The 16,038-nt window shown below is 43.4% G+C and overlaps 1 protein-coding gene across 1 annotated transcript in view; it reads right to left on the reverse strand.

The window, feature by feature from the left end:
* LOC123363790 (desmoplakin) overlaps positions 1-16,038 on the reverse strand; it is a 48,989-nt gene that overhangs the window by 18,953 nt on the left and 13,998 nt on the right. The window contains exons 4-15 of the mRNA XM_045005175.1: positions 15,788-15,962; positions 12,201-12,329; positions 9,523-9,573; positions 8,508-8,669; positions 7,519-7,623; positions 6,559-6,654; positions 5,040-5,165; positions 3,950-4,102; positions 2,925-3,079; positions 2,025-2,151; positions 847-1,066; positions 68-285 (exon numbers count right to left, since the gene is read on the reverse strand). Of these exons, the coding sequence (XP_044861110.1) occupies positions 68-285; positions 847-1,066; positions 2,025-2,151; positions 2,925-3,079; positions 3,950-4,102; positions 5,040-5,165; positions 6,559-6,654; positions 7,519-7,623; positions 8,508-8,669; positions 9,523-9,573; positions 12,201-12,329; positions 15,788-15,962 (1,717 nt within the window). The remainder of the gene's footprint in view (positions 1-67; positions 286-846; positions 1,067-2,024; positions 2,152-2,924; positions 3,080-3,949; positions 4,103-5,039; positions 5,166-6,558; positions 6,655-7,518; positions 7,624-8,507; positions 8,670-9,522; positions 9,574-12,200; positions 12,330-15,787; positions 15,963-16,038) is intronic.

The following is a 16,038-nucleotide window of genomic DNA, read 5'->3' on the forward strand; positions in this document are numbered from 1 at the left end:
CAACAGAGTCTGCTGGAAATGTTCACACTGGGACTGAAAGGCTCCAGGAAAAAACATCTACACTTACCTCTAACTCATTTATTTTGACTGAAAAATTGTGGGAAGCCCCCTGATCCACTCTGAGTGGGGTTCGTTGCACCATACGCATCTCACAGATTTCTATTTGCCGACGAAGTTTCTGGAGTTCTGTCAGCAGCCAGGCCTCCTGCTTCTCATGTTCCCGGTTTCTTTCATTAATTAGAACTTGTTTTGATGCATCCAACTGAGTGATTTCAGTTGTTACCACTGTAGAACACATTAGGAGATAACCATTGGCATATGAAACCTGTCAAAGAGCTAACACACAAAGTCACGGCAATAACAATTTGACCTAACAGTTCATTTGGCTTGTGGAATTAAGATCCCAAACCTTCATTTGTTCTTATGCAGCTGTAATAGAACAAACAAAGAATCAGGTGCCACAAAGAAAAGGCTATATTAAAAAAAATGCAACAATGAGGTTTTACTTTCTGATCACTGTAAATACACAATATGGGCTAACTTCTGCTCTCATCTGTGCTGGTGCAAACCCATGGCATCTCCACTGATTTTGTTGGGATAAGTACAGGTTCACAATAGTGTAACTGAGAACACAATGTGTTCCTCTGGGCAAACTATTGCACATCCACTTTTGTTTTCTTGGGAGGAGCAATAGAGGTTCTTAGGCACACATGTTTAGAGGATTTTCTTCATTACTCCTGTGCCTGTAGTGGCCCAATCCAGTGCCCAGTGAAGTCATTTTTTATTGATTTTAAATGACACTGGATCAGGCCGAGCCAAAAAGAGAGACGAAGAGAGACCACACACCTTGCTGCTGTTGCTGCTGTTGCTGAGGCCGTTGTTGATGTGGCAGTTGTATAACCAAGGTTTGATAGTGCTTCTGAGCATCAGTGAACTGAGTCTGGATTTTCCGTTTGTCATCATCACCAAACATCTCTGAGCCTTGACTGTTCCTAAGGAATTCTTGGTAATGGATCTCCAGATCAGTTATGATTCTCTGATAATCTTCTGTGCGCATTGTTTTCAGCTAAAACAAAGATGCAGAAATTGTTAAAAATGGAACAACTGGAGCAGGCTAATGATAAGTTAATCACCAGGAAATATATTAGCCTAACTGCTATGAAACAATAGAGGATGCACACTTTAGAACGAAGTTTCCCAGCCTGTCTATAATTGAAAGCGAGTGCTCTGTAGAGCAGATACATTCACCCTCTGGCTGCCAAAGTTTGGTGGTAAGTGAATGGGTCTGCTGTTCACACCTCAGCACCTATCAGTACCAGCAGTACATAATGGAATGGGGGCTATGAAAGGACCCAAAAGGCAAACTTTCCCACTTGCTAATCTTCCAGTACATCCCTGCCACAGTCAAACAGGAATGTGTTTTGCTTCTCCATTAATAGGATGAAAGGTTTTATATATCTATAGTCCCTTGCACAACAAAGTCATAAAGTCTAACACAGTGGTTCTAGACATGACTACATGTGACACCAGTGCCAGTACAGTATGTGTGGTCAGTGGCAATACTAGTACTTCAGGCTTTTGGTGACTGATTTTCTGAGCTTTGGCCCACTGTAATGATGAGCTGCTGTTCCGAACCCCAGTTCATTCCCACTGTTCTCCTACCATATGAATGTGTAGAGCCCTACAAATCCATGGCTATCTGCTTTATATCCAAGGATATCTGCATTCATGCATGTACTGTTTACCATCTTGGTGGTTCGTGAATCAGATGTGGATCCACATTTTTGTATTCCTGCAAGGCTCTAACTAATGTGCATGGTGTAACCTGAGATAGAGTTTAGGCTGTTCTAAATCACAGTAGTGGGAGTTTAGAGCACCCCACAGTCTACTGCCTGTTAGAGAGACAACTGAATGGGACATAGTGAGCATTGCTTTGTATAGCAAGAAGCCTAGTCAACTGGCATAGCTGTATGAAAAGGCTGAGCTCCACGGTCCATCATCGCAAAGGCCAATTAAATACCCACCTTCGCAATAGTCATAGCCTTGATTTTCTCAATATCAATCATGCAATAGTGCCAGGACACCAGACTCTTCATGTTGATGTATAGCTGGTTCCACAGAGCCAGAATAGCTTCATAGTACTGCTCAATCCTGAGATGGGAAAAAGAGGTTTCACAATCAGTTACAACTTCTAAGCCTCCTGCCCATCGCAGAAACATTAGTTTGAGAATCTCCAGCCAGCCTGTCTAGCTGCATCCTGAGCTGGCCTGTAACTAGAAAATGATCTCTGTCAATTAGCTTTTGCTTATTTTAAACCAGAAAATACAGTACAAATTAATTTACAGGTAGTATTTCAAGTTCTACAATGTATTTTAATCATGAGGACATGTGAAGCTACTAGTGAAAAGGGAGAAGGCTTTTACACATGGTGAAGTAAAAAAAAGGGGCACAATCCCTTTTCCCCCCCTCCCATGCAGGCCACATTAAAGTGATGTTAGAATTGTGACACAAACAGCAAAAGCCACAAAAATTTTTGGCTGAAGATGATTCAGACTCTCCAGGCCAGATCCACAACTACAGTCCAGGAATACTCAGTGTGGCTGTCAGAGGGGAAGTTCCCACTCCTACAGGTGCTTCAGTTAGAGTAACCTGTGGTCTGCTCTAATCTGTGTCAATTGCCAATGGCTCCAAGGTAGCGGAGATCATTAGGGAGCAGGGATGCAACCAGACAACATTTCTTTTTCAATTTGATTTTTAAATGTTCTTAGTATGCACCAAGTTTCATCCATGGGGTGAATTTCTACAAATAAGGGGCCTGATCCTTTACTCCTGTGCCTGATTAGGCCCAAGTTATAAAGCAGGGCTTTTTAAACAGACTCTTCCCAAACCTAGGCAAAATATTCAGAACCTTGTCAATAACTCACTTAGTAGCAAGATCCACAGCTAATGGATTAGGAGGAGGAATAATAAGACTGACAGATGGCACCAGCATATCCACTCCTCCTGGGCCAGTCACAAGCCATTTGCTGCGTTCGGTGTTGTCCTTCAGTATGCATTCATCTCCTTTGCGCACAGTTTTCTGCAAGTAAAGCAGGAGAATTATTTTTAAAAATATTCTTCTTAAGCTTAAGCAAAATATGGTTTTCTAGGCAAGATGGACAGATCATTAACCTAGGGGGAGGAAGGGGTGTGTGTCTGTGGCTTTAACCCACTTCCTATGGTGGCATATGGAGGCCCAGTGCCTCACTGGCATTTCCCAAAGCACCATGCTTGTGGGTCATAATTACCTAGATCCACCATCCATGTCTGCCAGGAGCTCCTGCAGCCCTGAGGCTGCAGTCATGGCCACAATGTGTCTCCACTGCCCTCCCATATCCAGAAAGGGAAGATTCCTTCCTCTATTTGCCCTCAAAAAACTCCCCAGTGTACAGCCCAATTACTCGGGCACTGTGCAGTCATGAATACAGGTCTAGGGCCACTCCATCATGTCCTTCTTCACCAGCCAATACAGGGCTGGTGTGGAGACCCTTTCCACAGCATGCAAGGCTGTTCAGGCACCCCTCAATGGCTGCTCCACCTGCATTCCCCACCATCAGCTCCTATCCAGCATCTGAGTGGTGTGAAGAACCTTGCGCTGGCCCTCTGATCCACAGAGAAACTTTACATTTGCATGTGTAAATATCTGCTCCAGAACAAATTGTGAATTCATCCAATCAGGGGACAGAAACAAAAGCATGCAATCTATCTGACCAATAACAACTAAATGACACAGTACAGTTACGAATATTTGAGCAAACTATTCAGAAAGATTCAAATCAATTCAAAACATTCAAATCTTGACAAATAGAGGATTAAAGGTTACATTTGTCAGACCAGTGATTCATTGGCAATTATTTGGTCAGCTCTACTTTTTATAGTGTTCATTCTCAATCAGTAATGAGTACTCTACCAGATCCTGTTTGTAGTCACACAGGGCCTTGAGGATAATGGGCTTGTTACTCCTGTAGTCTGGGTTACGAGGCTTCAACTGCACAATCTTCCTGGACTTATTCACCAAGTTCTGCACTTGCCTCTTGTATTCCAGAATTTTCTCTCGTTCATTCTGGAAAGGTAAATTATATTTTAACACTTCATTTTAAAAAAAGAAACCATATTCACTTCACACATCTGTATTAATGTCACAATGGCCCATATCTGGCTCTCCCCGAAGACAGTGGCAAAACTTATATTGACCTCAATGGGACCAGGATATGAGCTATGAAAAAACTGTAGGTTTTTTTGGTTATTTTTTTAAAGGCTGTAAGTGAATTAAAGTATTTCTACAGCTCTGCCACCTACTGAGGCATCCCATAGTGTTTTATCTGAATCTATGACTTATTTAAAGTGAAGTGCAAAAGCATGGGGCCAAATGGAAAAAGCCTAGCACACTATGCACGCTCTCAGAATCAAACACCACCGTCCAGAATCTTCACTCAGTTCTTGTTCCGGCAAGCTCCCACTAAAATCATTGGCTGTTTCCTCTGAATAAGGAGTAAGTCAGGACTGTATGACCAGCTCCTGATGAACAAACATTTAAGTCAAATGTAGCTTCAGGATGTAATATTTGCCAGGGAGACTACTACAGTATAAAATTGTGTGTTAGATCCTTTATTAAGCATACTATACTTTTTTGGAGGGCAAGGTAGAGAATCTGTTTTGGTGCCTACAGATTCATCTGATGTCCGTTCTCTCTATTTTCTAGCACGCTTTACACCGGGGAATGAGCCGGGCCCACACTATATAACATAACACAACGTTCAGCAAAGTTGCTTATGAAGAGTTGAAATACAAACTCAAATGATCCTGACCCATGTGTGAGACATCACCAGGAAGATCCACCAATGTAGTGTCATTCTGTCTTATACTCTAGAGTACTGCATACACTAGTACACAAAATGGGCCCAATCCTGCTTCCACTGAAATTGATGAGAGTTTTGCTATTGATTTCAATTGGAGCAGGCCCATAATTTGTTAATGAAATCTGCAAGGTGTGACAGTACCTCAAGTTCCTTGATCTGTTCCAGTAGGCTTTGGAGTGACATGTTCTTATCACATATGTACTTCTTTCTGACGGAGTCCTGTAGGTTCTTCAGGTAGTTTTCAGTGGATTGGGCCTCTTCAAAAAACTACAAAGAAGAATTGTGGTTTCAGTTACACAGAACTCTCAAAAACGACTCCTTTAAGAAGCGATGGGTATTTTCACAAGTAAAAGGAATTAGAATCATTATCCAACATGAGAATCCCAATTTACATTATGGAGAAGTGCAGTGTATAAAACAAATAATGTTACTGGGTGCTTGATACCTAACTATATGAATTTATGAAGATTTGGACATAGGAAAAATGGCTTTCAGGTACCTAGGGACAAAGTTCATGCTTTTAATCAACTACAGAAGTAAGGGAAATGCCAGCTTCCTATGAATTGTTGGTCAAACCAACGGGCCAAATTCTGTAGTTCTTACTTGAGCAAAACTCACACTGAATTTTACTCCAGGAAGGGCTAGAGAACATGGTCTTACGTTACTCAAAATAATCTAATCGAGTTTTTGAAATGTGACATTTTCCAAAAAATGTTATACAAAGCTTGAAGAATAAATAAAGAGAAATAAAACCTCTGATACACAAAGAGTATGTCTCCCATGTTTAAGAAGGATGAATTCAAACTGGAACAGGTACAGAGAAGGGCTACTAGGATGATCGGAGGAATGGAAAACCTGTCTTATGAAAGGAGACTCAAAGAGCTTGGCTTGTTTAGCCTAACCAAAAGAAGGCTGAGGGGAGATATGATTGCTCTTTATAAATATATCAGAGGGATAAATATCAGGGAGGGAGAGGAATTATTTAAGCTTAGTACCCATGTGGACACAAGAACAAATGGATATAAACTGGACACTAGGAAGTTAGACGTGAAATTAGATGAAGGTTTCTAACCATTAGAGGAGTGAAGTTCTGGAACAACCTTCCAAGGGGAGTAGTGGGGGCAAAAGACATATCTGGCTTCAAGACTAAGCTTGATAAGTTTATGGAGGGGATGGTATGATGGGATAGCCTAATTTTGGAAATTAATTGATCTTTGATTATTAGCAGGTAAATATGCCCAGTGGTCTGTGATGGGATGTTACATGGGTTAGATCTGAGTTACTACAAAGAATTCTTTCCTGGGTGCTGGCTGGTGAGTCTTGCCCACATGCTCAGGGTTTAACTGATCACCATATTTGGGGTCGGGAAGGAATTTTCCTCCAGGGCAGATTGGCAGAGCCCCTGGAGGTTTTTCGCCTTCCTCTGCAGTGTGGGGCATGGGTCACTTGCTGGAGGATTCTCTGCACCTTGAGGTCTTTAAACCACAATTTGAGGACTTCAATAACTCAGACATAGGTTAGGGGTTTGTTACAGGAATGGGTGGGTGAGATTCTGTGACTTGCATTGTGCAGGAGATCAGACTAGATGATCATAATGGTCCCTTCTGACCTTAAAGTCTATGAGTCTATGAGCATTATTACTGCAAACACCAGAACTCACCTGAAAGTATGCTGCGTTCTCTTTCAGATGAACATCAATGCATTTGGTGATCTGAAGAATCCAGCTCCACTGAGTTTGCAGTGTGTCCATGTATGCCTACAAAAATTAATTTAAGAAAAGAACATGATTCATTGTACCGATCTTCCACTCACCTCAGCCTAGAACATCTCTCTCTTTAAGCTACCTACAAAGGCAGGGTCTGCTACTGCAAATACATGCAACTGTGAGTGACTTGACTCATGCAAATAATTCCACTTTTCAGCAAGCCAGCAACTGACCAGCTAACTGACTGTGTAAAGTCAATATTCACCATTTCCTCTCTATAAAGGCCTGCTTACTTCATGCATTTGACAATCAGAAAAATAAAGGAAAATCTTTTTTTCCCCAGTAACTTTTCAGTTAGTGTTCTTAGGTGTTACTTGTAACTATAGTAGTTCTAATGTTTTCAGACAGAAAGGTTATTTTCAAATTAAATGTTAGATAAGACAAAACAACAAATTCCGATCTGTGAAAACAAAATTTCCTGGCCTACCTACTGATTTACATTCTAGATTTCAGTTGGTGAAAGTGCTTACAGTCAGATTAAATAATCCCTCAATGAGAGGTGTGGCTACCTTCAAAACCTGGGCAGCTAAACAATTAGAGCAACAAGAATGAGATGCCTAGCTACAATTAACTATGTCTCATATAAATCAATCCATGTGAGACGAAGGAATTCAGGATACACCTAAATATTGCCTTAAGACCAACCATGAATTTTCTCAACACACACACACACACACACACACACTCTCTCCCCCCCCCTCCCCTTTAGGAAAGCGATCAGTTTTGCCAACAAACGTGTCTCCCTGGAGCTGCCATACAAATATGGAATTTAATTTACAGACCTTCCACTTCACTGGGAATTTCACTCACAGAAGAGCTATGGGATTGGGTTTAATCCCAGACAGCCTAACCTACCTCAATTTTGTCAGAAGCAGGGTGCTGACTGAGCACTAGTTGGTCACTTTCTTGCTTAAGTTTGTTGAGGTCTTTTTCTTTAAGCTCCAACTGGCTCATGCGTTTCTGTGAATTCAAAGCACAGCATTAAACAACACTTCACAAGCAAATTAACAATCACATGTCATTATCTTGTTTAATAAGAGTTTCCAAAAAAAAGGTTAAAGGCTAAAAAAGTACTGCAGAAAACTACTAGCATATAAAAATTAAATTATATGTAATGTAATCAAAGTGGTATATTAATATAGTCCATTAAAAAAAAAACTGTTAAAAGAACAACCTCTCCAGTGCTACTCCTGGGGATGTACAGCTCTGCACTGCTCCCTCTGCAGCGCAACAAAGCCACCCTCTAGCTCTTACTGTCTACGTGCAGTGATCAAAGGAAAATTTGCAGCACCTTGCAAAATCTAACATAACATGACTAAAAAAGTATCTGCTCAGGACTGTAAATTTTGTTTTCTTCTTTAAATGAATGTGGTGCTTGGGAAAGAAAGCTTGCATTGTAGCTGCCTGCGTCCTTCACTGTCTAGCTGTCTAAATGCAGCATCTTTCCCAACACTCCCTGTGTGCCAAGAGACAATCAATAGAGGTGAGACAGTAGTTTCTTCTCTATGTCCATGTGATCGTTGGTCTCTGCACAGTTTGCCAACAGAAGTGCTAATGGAAATAGTGGGGCTTTTAGATGTGGCTATCAGTCCATAAGGAACTGGCCTGGGGTCACCAAGCCATATCACAAAGGGCACCAGAGAGTCACAGATTTTAAAGCCAGAAAAGACCATTATGGCTATCTAGTCTGACCTCCTGGTCTATACCCGACACACGTAGATACAAACTAGCAACCTGGAAAGTGAAGGAATTCAGACAGTACCAGTCTCCTGAGCAGTGCAGTGCCCCATCATCAGGATTTATTATGAAAGTCTATAGGGAGGTTGTTTTTGGCTCTAACTTACAGAAAAGGCCTCCTGCTTCCTGGCAATATCTGTGTTCCTGTCACTCCAGTCATACAGAAGCTCTTCTTCCTCACAGTCATTGATCCACATGATCTCTCTGCTAGTGGCTTGGATGAGGTTCTGAAACTGACGCAGTTGATCCATTCTCTCAAAGGAGGATCTCTATAAGGAAAAAAAACCCAATAAAACAAAAAGGTAAAAAAAAAAATCAGAATCACAAAATACACCTTCTTTTAAAATTAATACAAAAAAAATGTTGCAAGACAACTGTTGAAAATAGACAAAGTGTCTGGATTTATTAAGTAGTGGGATCCAGAAGTCATCAGCCTCTGAAAACATTCGGTTCAAGCATATATAGAACCGCATGACTCAGTATTTGTATGGGTTTTGTTGAGTGAATTTGGGGTGTTAAGGAGGTGCATCTATTTACTTCCAAAAGGAGGAAATAGTTCAAGAAAGCCCCACTGATCTAAAGAGGAACACAATGTGCGATTGTTATTGGTACAACCATTAGCAGAGCCCAGCAAGGGACAAATCAGAGAGTAGTGAACCTCAGGTACCACTGCAGCAAATAGTAGGGAGTGAATCTCACAGGCAAGAAAGATACCAAAAATAAAAATAAAAGAGAGAGAGACTAAAAATGAAGGGGTCGGTTTTCCTGCTGCCCTTGCTAAGTCCCATTACTGCTAGTGGGAGTTATGTTCATATGCCAACAGCAGAACAGACCCCTGGAAGTGGAACGCAGGTCAACAAGATGCATAAAAGAATACGGCACAAAAGTGCGAATTAAACACTGTCAGTATCTATGTTTTAAAACCCAACCTGCCTCTTAAACAGTGAGGATGAAATTCACCCCTCTGCAGATTGGGCTGAAGTGGGACTGGCCAGGTGCACAAGCTGTGTGCTGGGTCTCTGCACAGGAGGCTATTTTATCCTTATTGTATCAACTGTAAGCAATTAATCAAACAGAGCACACATTCCAAACACGTCAGAGGTAAACAAATGTTGTGCTTACCAGCAGGGTTTCATATTCTTCTTCTAGCTGATGAACTGCAGCCTTCTCACGCTGAAACAAAGACAATTATTTAGTGTGTTTTGTATACTGACAAACCTAGAGATGAGAGAACTGTGCATACGCTAGGATGCTTACATACTATAGCGATGGGTGCCACAGACAATCCTAAGACAGATAGATATTAGGGCTGAATGAAATCACACTCTGTCTCATGAACTGACATCAGATAAAAGTAGCAAAGAATCCTGTGGCACCTTATAGACTAACAGACATTTTGCAGCGTGAGCTTGCATCCGACGAAGTGGGTATTCACCCACGAAAGCTCATGCTGCAAAACGTCTGTTAGTCTATAAGGTGCCACAGGATTCTTTGCTGCTTTTACAGATGACTAACATGGCTACCCCTCTGATACTTGACATCAGATAGACTCAGTTGTCTGCTCATATTTCTGTTACAGAAACTAAAAAAAATCATGCTGTTATGACCCAATTAACTTAGACCCAGACTGCACACTTTGGCAAAGCCTTCCGCAAGGGGTGGTGCAGAGCTCCAGCACCCCTTGGGCAGCACCAGGAGTCTGACCATGCGTTGGATGAGCAATCCCCGCATTGCTGCTTGGTACGCACATAATCTCTGTAATTCACTGAACTGCTCCTGAAAGTGGGTGTCCTGTGCAATTACATGGAACTGACACATTTTTAGAACTAGCGGATGGCCTTACAATTCCCACAACACTATGTCTATACATCACTGGCAGCAGCATGTATGGTATGTCTAGCTACATGCTGCAATGAAAAGCAAGTTGCATCCACACTGCAGCATGCAGCTGCACACATCAGTGAAAGGCTCTGGCACTGGGGAGGTAGCGGGGGAAGGCTAGGCAGCATCCAGAGACAGGACAAGGCTCTAGTAGTAAGGCGGGAGTGGGGCACTACATTGCTAAAAATAGCAGTGTAGATGGGGGAGGAATTGCTTGGGCATATAGATAGCTGTGTAGGGTATATACCCAAGGGTGCAGGTGTGTCTTTCTTCACCTAAGCAGTGTCTCGCCATCAACGCTGCTATTTATATCCATGCCAGGGAAGAGTGCAGTGTATGTACTCTACACGCCACTGCAAAGAGTGTGCACTGCAGACATATACCCAGACAGCATGGTCTAGTGGTTTGAGCATGGAGCTCGAAGTTCTTGTTTTTAATCTCAGGTCTGCTGCTCAGGGCCGGCTCTGGCTTTTTTGCGGCCCCCCCCCCCGCAAAAAAAGGTGGGGGGGCCGAAGTGGCAAAGCAGGGGGAAAAAAAACCAAAAACACGGCACGGCCCGAGTGGCAAAGTGGGGGTGGGGTGAAAACAAAACACAAACACGGCACAGCTGGAGTGGCAAAGCCGGGGTGGGGGGGGACACGGCGCAGCTGGAGCGACAAAGCTGGGGGAGGGGGGGGACGACAAAACAAAAACGGCACGGCCGGCAAAGCGGGGAACAAAACAAAACAAAAAACCCTATAGGGTGGCTGGAGCCAGGGAGCAGGGGGACTCCCTGTGCTGCAGAGTGCACGCTCGGTCTAGTGGAGGGGAGAGGGACGGGGAGGGAGCAGGAGGGAGAGAGATGGGGGGTGGCCAGAACTTCAGCTCACCCCGCGCCCCGACCGCTGCACTGCCAGCCGGGAGGGCTCCGTGCCGCTCTGGTCAGCGGGGAGGGAAGGACGCGGGCTGCCCTGCCGAGTTTGCTGCAAGGCGCTCCCCTCGTCCACGCTGACGCCCCCTACAGGGCGGCCGGAGCAACGAAAAAAAAAAAAAAAAAAAAAAAAAAAAGAGGCCATGCCGCCCCAGGATTGAGCGGCATGCCGCCCCGTAGAATCTGCCGCCCCAAGCACGAGCTTGCTCGGCTGGTGCCTGGAGCCGGCCCTGCTGCTGCTGACTCCTTGCATAACATCAGGTAAATCACTTGGGGCTAGATTGTGTCCCTTCTTACTTGTCCAAGCAGTGGTGTAAAAAGGAGTATGCCCGTTCACCCCCTTCTGCTTGGCCAAGAAAGACATACGTAGGTCTTGGCTCCAGGTCTGTAGCACACAGCCCTTGAGCTCCCATGTGACCAAATGCATGGGAAAGGAATAAAGAAGGGTGGAGCTTTGACTCCCTCATTCCTCCCACTTGCTGGCCAAGTATCAGGGGGATGCAAGCAGCACCTTTTAAAGGCCTGGCCCATTCCCCACCCTAGAACCAAAGGGGAACAGGGAAGGTGTCGTGCCTCCGAGACATCAGACAAAATACCTGCCTGGTCTGCTCCTGGGGTGGAGCTGTCTTCAGAGCACCCCTTGCTCAGGGCTGTACTTACAGGGCACAATCTAGCCCTTAATCTCTGTGTATCAGACTCCCCTAGTTATAAAATAGGAACAACAACGCTGACCTATCCCCTGAAGTGTTGTGAGGATTCATTTGTTAAGGTTTGTACAAAATTATGCAATTCCACATCATTGCTCAATATCATCATTATCTTCATGGAAATACTGGAAAAAGAAGGGAACAGCAAAAAGGGCAGGATGGATTACAAGCATCTGGGCCTAAAGCTGCTGCAATCTTGACAGCCAGACTTTTTGAACAGAAGATACCTGGCTAGCCTCACTGCTGCAGTCATTTTAGCAACCTGTGGATATGAATTTAGAAGGGTGGAGAAAGTCCATTACCAGATCTGTTTTCACTTTGTCCAGGTGCCAGCGATAGTCCCCGATGGAATTGTGAAATCTCCTGTGGTCATTAATTTGTTGCTCAATAGCTGCTGCGTCAAAACCCCATTTCACTAACTCCATTTCAGACTAAAGAAAAAAGGGAAAGCATATGTCTCTTTGTTTGCAATAAGGCACATATTATCCAACACAAAGCACCAGGGAAAAAACACACACAGAGGGAAATCTGTCTCTAGGAGGTAAGGTGTACAGCTGAGCAATGGGAAGCTCAGAATAGGAGTTCAAAAGTTTCCTAAAAGTGAGATCTTTATTAGATGGTGTAACAGGCTCCTAACATAGTGGCTGAGAAACCATCACTTGAGTCACTTAAAACTGAACTAGATAAGGTATATTTTCATCTCTAGTGGGTCTGAGCTAAACTGTTCCTTTAATGTTCCCCAGTGTAACTTAATTGACATCACAGGAGCTGCTCTGATGTCTCTGGAAACAGAATCTGGCCCTACGACTCTATGAGACTCATGTAGCTTGTGAAAACACACACAGCCAAATTTTACTCTCAGTTACACATTACATTTCCATCAAAATAAATTACAGTAACTTACAGACTTCAATAGGGGGCAGCATAGGTATATCTAAGAGCAGAATTTGGACTATATTATTTAGACCAGAATGACTCTGGAACACATTGCCTGTCTGGCCTATTGGTATATGCAGTAATAGCTGTATTGGTCCCAGGATATTAGAGAGACAAGGTGGGTGAGGTATATCTTTTTTTGGACCAACTTCTGTTGGTGAAAGAGACAAGCTTTTCAGCCACACAGAGCTCTTCTTCAGGTCTGGGAAAGGTACTCCTAGTGTCACAGCAAACGTGGAGTGGAACTAATTGTTTAGTATAAGCAGTTAGCACATATGGTAAGGGACCATTCAAGATAGAGTGGCTTATTGGTAGAGCTCTACAAAATTCACAGTTCATTTTGGTCAATTTCACGGTCATAGGATTTTTAAAAAATCATAAATTTCATTATTTCAGCTATTTAAATCTGAAATTTCATGGTGTAATTGTAGGGGACCTAACCGAAAAAGGGTTGGGGGGGGTCACAAGATTATTGCAGGGGGGCGTTCTGGTATTGCTACCGTTACTTCTGCGCTGCTGCTGACGGCAGTGCTGCCTTCAAAGCTGGGTGGCTGGAGAGCAGCCACTGCTCTCCAGCCATCCAGCTCTGAAGGCAGAGCAGAAGTAAAGATGGCCTAATATTATATCGTCACCCTTACTTCTGCACTGTTGCCTGCAGAGTTGGGCCCTCAGTCAGCAGGCGCCACTGCCAGCAGCAGCACAGAAGTCAAGGGAAATCTCTAGAAACATTATTTGAAAAAGTGACAATGAACCTTGACAATAGCTGTCAAGGATCACAATTCCTTGTTTTAATATTTTTAAATATCGAAGTCCATTAAGTCCATTATAAGGATGATCAAAATCATTATGCTTCCAACTATAAAAACACAGCCAAATCCTTTTTTTTTTTATATTTGGCTTCTTCTATATTATATATGAAGAATTGTTTCCATGCTGATAATTACCAGATACTACCTCAGTCTGAGAGAGAGACTGATATGTATATATGTGGTGTCTGTGCATACACATACATGCCCATATCACTCTTGGGCTGAGAGCATATCAGGTAATTATTAGCCTGAAACCAAATCACTATGACTCAGCCTTGCAATACAACTACTACTACAATACCTGCTATCCTGAGCCACACCCATGGTTAGGCAGAGCTGGAAAGATTCCAACGAAGGAAGCCATTTTATACAGTCGGACATCTATAAGTTACACAGGACTTTGACCCTTTTCATTTCAGCTAAAGGCCAAAGTGTTTGAAGCAGCAGCAACATTAGATGATTGCCACTGTGTGAATAAAGGGTGGCTAGATTCCAGCTCACTGCCCCTCTATACACCACGGAAATTCAGTTGGGATATTCAGCATCTGATTCTCCTATCAACAAACCACCATGAAAGAAAAATAAAGCAGAGGCAGAAAGCAACAGCTGCTGTGAATGGTTTCCCATGTATCGTATTACAAGGGAAAACATTACCTTGGTCCTGGAGCCGGGCTCTGCATAATAGATCCTAGACTCCGGGGGAGTGAAATACAGTATGTATTGTGGAGTACAGGGAGCAGAGAAGAGTTCCAAACTAATGTGAACTGTCAAACAAAAAAAGTGCTAAGAGGCCAAATGGTAGCTGCCCCCCCGCCTAGGTGAGTAAGGGAACTGGCATGGGGAGTGAATCCTCTTTTTCCTCTAGAGCTTCTATGCAGGATACAGCCAGAAAGCCTGTGCTCCCTGTGTACAGGTAGGCCTGTCTGAATGGGATGTCCCACGTTAAGTACAATGGCTGGTGGGTGATCTCTGGTCTTCACACTGGCTTGTAGCTGAAAGCCCCCCCGTGCAAGCTACACCATTTCCTAAACTGTAACAAGGGCTAGCAGTGAGTGTGCTCCTCCCCTACCATGTTTGGAGGACTCATACCTACTCCTGGCCTCTGCAGGCACAATGCTAGTGCATCTGCACTTCCCCACCCACCCCTACAACATCCCTCAGTCTGTGTACTAGAGCTATGACAGAACCCACAGCACTGGAGAGTGATTGGTATTCACACAGGTGTGAAGGATTGAAGGGAGCGTGCAAGGAGCTTATCTTTCCTCATGTGGTTTGCAAAAAAGCCACCTGGTAAACACCATAAACAGAAGCTAGGAAGATGGGGCCGTAACCGTAAGTATTATCATAAGAGCAGATTAAATAGTTCTTGGTTTTGGAAAAGTGATAGATAGAAATCCAAATGTCAAGGCTGGATTGGTGCAAATTCCAATTGCAGCCATTTTCTCCCACACCTCCCACCAGCCAGATAATGGGTGCACTCCAATGGATTTATCAAATCATAAAAATAGGGTAACCACCTCATAAGCACAAAACCAGACTACTGGGTTATAACAAGTGTCTTCAGCAACTTGTGTACACAGACAAATGTGAATTTTTCACATGCGGCCGGTGCACATGAACATTGGTCACATCTGAAATTTTGCTATTTAGGGAAACAGTTTTGAAAGCTTAGTCCTCTAACCAGCAATGCTACTTTCCTATACTAGTGGGGTACTAGCTACAGTGTACTGGCCAAAAGGATGAAACCATGGCAGGTGGTCTTAACTGGGCAGTTGGTAAATATAAATCAAAGGCATAGAGGGTATATGTGAAGGCAAAACGCCAGGCATGCAGGAACAGTGCAAATGCTGAGCACTAATCTGAAATAAATGGCCCATTATTTCTTTGTGTCACAGTCTTTGTTATACCATCTGGGAGCCACCTTTTCTCCGTTACATAGGGTTCTGGATCCTGTTCTTTATTTCAGTGAAAGTACATATATATAATGAACTGCAATTAAAAGAAAAAGAAAGAAGAGACAAAACATTGTCTCACAAGCTTTTTTAAAATATGTTCTGATGGTTCCCACAACACCACTGAGTGTGAAGTGAGATTCAATACTGCACCATTTTTGACTACCCTATTTGTGCTTCGGATAGGTTTACCTTCTGCTGCCTCATCCAACCCAAACATTCACTGGTGATGCGTTTGGTGTACTCATCCCAGCCTGAGCCGCTCTGAGAGGAATAGCAGCCACCACCCTTAGAACTGGCCCTCCGGACGCGAGGCCCAGTGATGGCTTTATAAAGGGCACGCATTTGCTCTTGAAGCTGAAGAAGCCTGAAAAGGGAAAGGAAATAGTTAGCATGAACCAGGAAAATACCCAAAAGAGATGTAAATAAAGCAATTCACATCT

The sequence above is a fragment of the Mauremys mutica genome, chromosome 2, assembly GCF_020497125.1.
Source record: "Mauremys mutica isolate MM-2020 ecotype Southern chromosome 2, ASM2049712v1, whole genome shotgun sequence".
NCBI classification, from domain to species: Eukaryota; Metazoa; Chordata; order Testudines; family Geoemydidae; genus Mauremys; species Mauremys mutica.